Source organism: Arachis duranensis, chromosome 4 (assembly GCF_000817695.3).
Source record: "Arachis duranensis cultivar V14167 chromosome 4, aradu.V14167.gnm2.J7QH, whole genome shotgun sequence".
In the NCBI taxonomy this organism is placed as follows: Eukaryota; Viridiplantae; Streptophyta; class Magnoliopsida; order Fabales; family Fabaceae; genus Arachis; species Arachis duranensis.
Genome location: NC_029775.3, coordinates 106,308,975 through 106,316,581, shown reverse-complemented (window position 1 = coordinate 106,316,581; position 7,607 = coordinate 106,308,975). Strand labels below are relative to the sequence as shown.

Sequence of the window (7,607 nt, the reverse complement as noted above, 5' to 3'; positions counted from 1 at the left end):
TCAACTTTGGAATTCAAGCTACCAAGAAAAAATGATGATATTTCTTATAAATATATAAGGGATGATGTTAGCTAGTTATTAGTAAATTTGAGTTTATTTTTATTTTGGAGAACTGTTATGACAATGGTCATAGACAAGGGTGATGCTCCACTTTTAATGTTTATTTGTTGTTATTATGTTTGCTTTGTCAATTTAATAATCTAAAAAATATTCAATACCTTAAATATATGCATACTATGGTATTTTGATAAATTATATATGACAGTGCTTTAATTATTGGCCATATAGTTGTTCTGTGTTTAATTTTTGTTTTTTAAGCATTCAAATCAAATGCTAGAACATAACAGGTCAAATCTTTTCATTCAATGATACCCAAATTTTTTCATTCATGATAGTTATAATCAAGAATACATTTGTTAATCCATGTCATGTTCAAACCTTGAACAACAACATTAACACAAAAATAACAACTAACAACAATACTGAACACATGGCTTGGATTAAAACTTTTTGAGTTCTCACAACTGCTTCTAGTTTTTCTAGCCTCCAAACCAAGTTCATTTTCAGTTCACCGTCTTGATTATCAGCTTTTCAAGCCACATCTTCTTACCCAGAATCTGCCCAAAAAATAACCCGCACTATCTCTTTTTACTGGTCTGCAATAATCCAGAAACAATTACCAATTTGGAACACAATAACAGCAACCATACGTACATGAATTTAACCCACTTACATTATAATTAGAACACTCAAGAAAGGGTTTATTAGGATGCTTTTCAGTCCCTGATCACCTAAGGATGAGGCGACATCATACCATTCCGAAACTTTTCCAAACCTGGTTCGCACTGATGTTCTTGTCCAGTTCCCAGTTGAAGAGGAGCGGCTCGAATTTTTCACTGTACGACTAGCACCACCCATCATTTGGCACAAATTTCATTGTGATCAATAATATACTTGGAAGAAGAGCTATTAATAAGGTTTCAGGATGAAAAAAAAAGTAAAAAAAGCAGAAGTGAAAAAAAAAAGAAGAAGATAGATTTCAGATTGGGTCTAAGGTTTATAAATAGGGATAGGAAAGTTACCACAGATTCACGTCATATAGTCATTAATAACGCCACTATGACACTGACTTGCCAGATCAGCATTCAGATTTGCTGACTCATGCCTGAAATAGACTTAAGGACTTTTATGGAGTTTAAAGTTCACTAAAATAGTGCAATTGAAAATTCAGGGTAAAATTGGTGAACGAATTCAATCTGGACACTACTTTAAAAATTTAAGATCAAATTGGATTGAATTTAAAAAAAAAAACTTATTTTTTTCATCTTTTAAAATTTTTTGTTTACAGGCAAAAATTATTTTATATTTAGATAAATTTTAAAAAAAATTAAATATTAAAAAATATCTTTTACTTCTATTTTTTTAAATAAAATATTATTAATTTTTAAAAAAATTATTTTTCTAAACTAACACACACACACAGTCGAGATTGGAAGCAAGAACTTCCATATTTGTCGGTGACTTAAAGCCAACAAATAAGAAGCTGAGATCCACCGATGGCAGCAGCTAAACCTTCTTCCGCCGCGGAAACCGGACCACCGTCTCCCACCTCCTACACTACCCCCCGTTCCAACAAAACTGACCCTGAACTATTTTCTCGCACCCTGGATTACCTCGCCGACGTGGGCATGGCAAAGCCCATTCCTAAGAGCTGCGACACCAATGGCTTCATCTCCCACTTCTATGGCAGCTTCATCAAGGTCCATAGTGTTCAGAGAGGGAGCATCCATTGCACCTTTTCCGTCAAACCCTCCATCTCTGTAACCCTCTTTTCCCCTTTCTTCTTAATTTCTTTCTTTTTGTTCTCTTTGGTACCTTAGATTATTTTTTAAAAAGAAAAAAAAGGGAAAACAAAACTTGTATCCGGGGCACACTTTTAAGAGAGCAGAGTATTCTTGAGAGAGGATTATTCTTATGCTTTTAAATTGCTTTGTTGATTGAATCAATAACTTGGAGTACCTGTGAATTTTAAGATGGATTTTGGGAACCTAATAAGCTTGATTTGAAACATATGCAGTGGTTGCAGTCAATTGATGAATGGTTGCAATTTCTGCTGAAATGGGAGAAATTGACAATATATATTGCAGAATTTTAGATGGACATTTTCATATTGTTACTTTTCTACCTTTTGAATGGAATTGCAGAATGTTTATGGAACGTTGCATGGAGGATCCGTTGGATCTTTGACTGAAATGATAGCTACTGCTTGTGCTAGAACTGTTGTTGCTGAGGACAAGGAACTTTTCCTTGGGGAAATGAGTGTTTCTTACCTCTCTGGAGTTCCAACAAATGTGATTTCTCTGCTATGAAATTTGATTCTTTCTGCATCAATATAATTTTCAACTGCATATGCATAGTTTGTTCTCATGCAATTAGAGGACCTTTATGGATCAGTGCCATTAGGCCTTATTGATTGTGTTAAAGATGACTGATGACTCTAAACTTATACCTTAGTTCATATTAATAAGGATCAATTATCAATTTTTACCAACCACCATGTCCATGGCCCTTTTCACTTGATTTCTTCTATAAAATGGATTTGTATTGATACTGTTGGTGCAGGAAGAAGTGCTAGTTGAAGCGTCAGTAGTGAAGAGTGGAAGAAATTTGACTGTGGTTTCACTAGAGTTTAAACTGACGAAATCTGGGATTTTGGTGTATCTTGCACATGCTACCTTCTATAACATCCGAATTGCGAGGTTATGACTTATGAACATTTGTGGAGACTCATTTCAATTGTAGATCCAAAGTATATATTGATAATTGTCATAGTTGTATCAATTTTTTGGTTGACAATCATAATAGTGCATATTGTCAGCTCAATTGTTCAAATATGAAACAAACTTCATGGAACTCAAGGATAGTTGTTAAGCATTGAATTCATTCTGGCATATAAATCTCCCTGAACGATATTTTCCTATATATATGTATATTCAGTCTCAAATAATTCACACATTTTGAATCATACAATACAGAACTGTATTAATGAAAATCATAAATAGCAAAGCTATATATGCAGTAACACAGTACCTAAAAAGTCACTGAGAAGTTGCAAAATTCGTTGTAAAATCAAGAGTATCTACCTAAATTGGTTTCTAAGGAATTTCGTATTGGGCATTTTCGTCCCTAAGAAATTTTTATTATATTGAGGTTCCTAAATTTTATTAAAGTAAGACATACAGCTCTCTACTTTCGTCAGATTCGTTGTTTTTATTTGGACAAATAGGTCTTTAAAAGTGTGACAAAAGGACATATATGTCTTATTTTTATAAAGTTCAAGGAGCTCAACATAATAAAATTGTTTTGGGGATAAAAATGTCCGATGTAAAATTTCTTAAGAACCTATTTAGGTATATTAAAGGGAAATGAAAATACTGATGAATTGAACAAAAAAGTAGCTCTTTAGAAACAGAAAATGTGAACTGAATTGATGCAGTAATTGAACAAAATTGTGTTTATCTTCGAAGCTTATCAGAACTGAAAGTAAAAACCAAGAGAGAGCTTCTACCAACTAGTGGAGCTCTTTTTATACACCCAACTACCTAACTGAATCTGTTATTAATTTAACAGAATCTGTTTTGACCTCTTCAACCTTTTCATGACCTCTTCACATTGATTTGCAATAAAATTAAAAATGAATTGGCTGGAAAAGGAGATAACGACCACAACCTTATTAAAGAGGAGGAGAAAAGGCAGTCATTGACAACGACCGAGTTCAATGTAGTGTGACGAGTGGGTATTCTCCAATTATGTTGGAATATGTTCAATGCAATAGGTGTTTGTTGTTCAATGCAATGATAATCTGGTTTATTTGAAAAAAGTTCATAAGGGGATTTATTTGATAGATTCAATGATGGAAACCTATTAATGAGGAAGGTAGCAGAAATCACAGCTTCATCCCAATATGTAAGAGGCATGAAAGCTGTAGAAAGCACAGCTAAGCTTGTTTTTATTATATGTCTATGCTTACTCTCAGCCAAGCCATTTTACTCAGGAGTATATGGGCATGAGAATCTGTGATGTATACCTTCTTGACGCAAAAATTCTGTGAAACAGTTTGAGGTATATTCAGTCCCACAATCTGTCTAAAATTCTTTAATTTTACAGTTTGTTAGATTTTCAATATATGCTTTATACTGAAGAAAAGCATGAAACACCTGGGATTTATTCACTAATAAGTATGTACAGGTATACTTACTATAAGTATCTATAAATGTAACATAATACTAGCCCAAGTGTGAAATTAGTGGTGCAGGGCCCCACACATCAGAGAAAACTAGTTGTAAAGGGTAATTAAACTCAGTAATTGAACTAACAAATGATAGTTTATGCATCTGTGCCTTTGCACAGTTTTTACAAACTCTAGCTGTAAAGTCCACATCTATTTTATTAATATCAATGAAGCAAATATTACATTGTTTTAGTACTAATTATACAGTTTTGAAGGCTGAGTGCCCCAGCCTCTTATGGCACAAATCTAATGAAGAACAATGCAATGAATACAAAGAAGGAGATGTTTGACCAGATGTTGATTGAGGAACACAGATATTCACAAATTTGTATAGTCCTCTATTTCTAAATTTCTGCAACAAAATCTTGTGAGTAAATTCACATTTTACAACACAATAAGTGGCATGAAATTGAATATAGACCTTATTATCTTTTGCAAATTTGCTAACACTAATTAAATTCTTTGTTATTTCAGGTGTGTGTGTGTATTAGTTTTTGTAATGAAAACCATCTTTTATAGTCAATAGAGTATAGAATAGAATTACCAACATGTGTAATAGGGATACTTATTTCATTTCCAATTTGGACCTGATCAGAACCAGTGTATTGTGATCCAGAGAGCAAATTTGAAGGATTAGGTGCTATGTGATGTGATGCACCTGAATCTGGATACCATGAGGGGTCTGTAATAGATGCAGGTACAGCTACATATGTTGATGGATTGTGGAAGGATGATGCTGGCGGTGGTAGAGGGGTTGATGTAGGATTGCCTTGTGAACCTGAAGCAGATCATGAATTTGTACCAAAAGGTATCAAATCTTGATTGTTGAGGCTGTGAATGTGGGGGTATTTCTTGGTTGAGTCTGTGAAAATAGTGCCATGCAATGTGACCAATTTTTCTACACACTTGGCATTGCGGTTATGGAGATTGGTAGAAAGATCTACCACTTCTTTGAAATCTACTACCATTTCTTCTTCCTCTACGCCTTCCATTGCCTCTTTAAAATTTGGAATTGTTGGATATGAAGACTGAGCAGGATTTGCCTGAACCATTGCAGTTTTTATTTTTCTGAACTTCTCCAGCTGATCCTCATGAGTTAACAGAAGAGTTTCAACCTCACATGGTGTGAATGAATCTGGTTTCGAGTTGATTGTTAGTAGAAGCATTTGATAGTCTTCATTGAGTCCTTCTAGGATGACTTGTATCTGTTTTTCAGTTTTGAGAGGTTTCCCAAGGGCTGCTAGGGAGTCTGCAATGGTCTTGATCTTGGAAATATAATCTGTTGCTGGAAGACCATGTTTCTTGATTCCTTTAATTAAGCTGATTCTTCAATTGTTTAATTCTGAATTTTGTTGATTCTTGAAAATAAGCTTGTATCTTTTTCCAGAATTGATAGCTGTAGATGCACCCCTCCATTTTTGGCTTAAAGACAGAATTCATCGATGCTAGCAACCATGATATGAGATTCTGATAATCCTGAATCCGTTGTGTGTATTGATCAGATTCAATACCTGCTCTTTGATTTTCTTGATTTTCGAACTGTTGTGGAATCTTCTCTTTTTGCAGATGATCTTGTAAGTGTTGACCTCTTATGGCTGCATGAGCTTGTTGCTCCCATGTTTTATGATTGTTCTCTCCAAGTTTGTCTTGAATTGGATTGAATGGTCTTTGAGAAAGAAATTGTGTTGATATCAAATTGTTGATGCTGCTGTTATTCGAATTTGGTGCCATGTTTGCTGAGGATGGAGTCTTATCCATAACAAATTTAACGACGAAGAAACATACAAGAGTATATCAAAATGATCGGAGCCTTGGTTAAAGGTTGAAATAGTGCTGGAGATGAGACCAAAGAGAAGAACACCTAGTAATTGAATTTGAAAGAGTTTTCAACTAATTCAGATATTAAATCAAATCAAAACTGAAAAATAGTGCTGGAGATGAGAGTTTTCAACTAATTCAGATATTAAATTTTTCAAATCAAAAAGTCATGAGAAAGAGTTTTCAACTAACAGAATTTTAAATTCTGTTATTATTTTAAAAAATAGTGCATGAGAGTTTTCAAATCAAAAAGTCAGAAAGAGTTTTCAACTAATTCAGATATTAAATTTTTTAAAATAATAACAGAATTTAAATTATAATATTTTTCAATATCTCCAATCTTTTTAGAATGAATAATAAAAATTCAGTTTTAAAAATAGATCAATGCATAACTCCAAAATAAAATAAAATGTTTAGATTAATAAATCATAAAAAAATAAACAGTTTTTAATATTTAACAAAAAGAAATTAGTCACTCATGATAACAAGAAAACTAAAGCAAAAGAAGATGAAGGTATGAGATCTTAGATTGGAATTCGAAAATCCTCCGCTCCGTAAATTTTGTTCACTTATTTATATCCTAAGTTCTATCTAAAATTCAAATTCAAAAATTCAATCTAATCTTATCTTTAGAAGGGTAAGATAACTAAAATAATAATTTAAATCTATTCTAAAATTAATTCTTATTTTTAGAGAAAAAAATAATTTTATTCAAATTCTAATCTAATCTAATCCAAACAACTAAATCTTATCTTTTTAATAAAATCTATTACTAACTAATCATTTAAATTTTGAATTAATCTTGAATCTTTATAAAATTGTATATGACTATATTCTAATTATATATTTGAATCGATTTAATTTTAGAATTAATTCAAATTCACCATATTCATCTAAGTGGACGGGTAAGTTAGTGATTCGTCCAAATTGATTTTGGACGCTATTTTAAAAAAAAAATTAATGATTTTTTTTTAAAAAAATATTTTAAAAAAATATAAATAGTAACTTTTAAAAAAATATTTTTTTATTTTTTTAGCTTTTTTATTTTTATTATTAAAAATTTATTAAACACACTAAAAAATAAAAAATATTAAAAATCTTTTTTTATTGATTTAGATCTATCTAATTTAATTAATTCTGTTTTATTTCAATTTAAAAAAAATAAGTTCTTAAAGTGGACGAACAAAAATTAAATTTGAAGTTAATTAAATCCGGTCCCATCCAACCGACCATCAACACCATAATGGCCTAGTTGGAATCACAAAGGACAATATCACTCCCCTATTAGTATGCTTGAGAGTTGAGAAGCAATAGGGTTCGCTAAAGCACAATCTATTTATTGGGTTCTCAGTGAATCCAACAATGGCACTAACCATGTCGGGAGTTGATAGAATTAGTGCATTATCGAATGATATTCTTGTTCACATCCTTTCTTTTCTAGAATCTAAAATGGCTGCAGCAACAAGCATTCTCTCGAGCAGGTGGAGGAATCTGTGGT

General features: G+C 32.2%; 1 protein-coding gene across 1 annotated transcript; it reads left to right on the top strand.

The window, feature by feature from the left end:
• The first annotated feature begins 1,476 nt into the window (after positions 1-1,476).
• Positions 1,477-2,983, top strand: LOC107485565 (uncharacterized). Its single transcript, XM_016106106.3, has 3 exons — positions 1,477-1,820; positions 2,205-2,351; positions 2,623-2,983. Exons 1-3 carry the CDS (start codon positions 1,557-1,559, stop codon positions 2,764-2,766), a joined length of 555 nt encoding a protein of 184 aa, XP_015961592.1. The 5' UTR covers positions 1,477-1,556; the 3' UTR covers positions 2,767-2,983.
• Positions 2,984-7,607: the final 4,624 nt, after the last annotated feature.

Excerpts from the sequence above, each read along its gene's own strand:
- LOC107485565 (XM_016106106.3), top strand. The coding sequence starts at position 1,557 with ATGGCAGCAGCTAAACCTTCTTCCGCCGCGGAAACCGGACCACCGTCT. Across the intron at positions 1,821-2,204 it reads CCGTCAAACCCTCCATCTCT|AATGTTTATGGAACGTTGCA; the intron begins GTAACCCTCTTT and ends ATGGAATTGCAG. Across the intron at positions 2,352-2,622 it reads TCTCTGGAGTTCCAACAAAT|GAAGAAGTGCTAGTTGAAGC; the intron begins GTGATTTCTCTG and ends CTGTTGGTGCAG.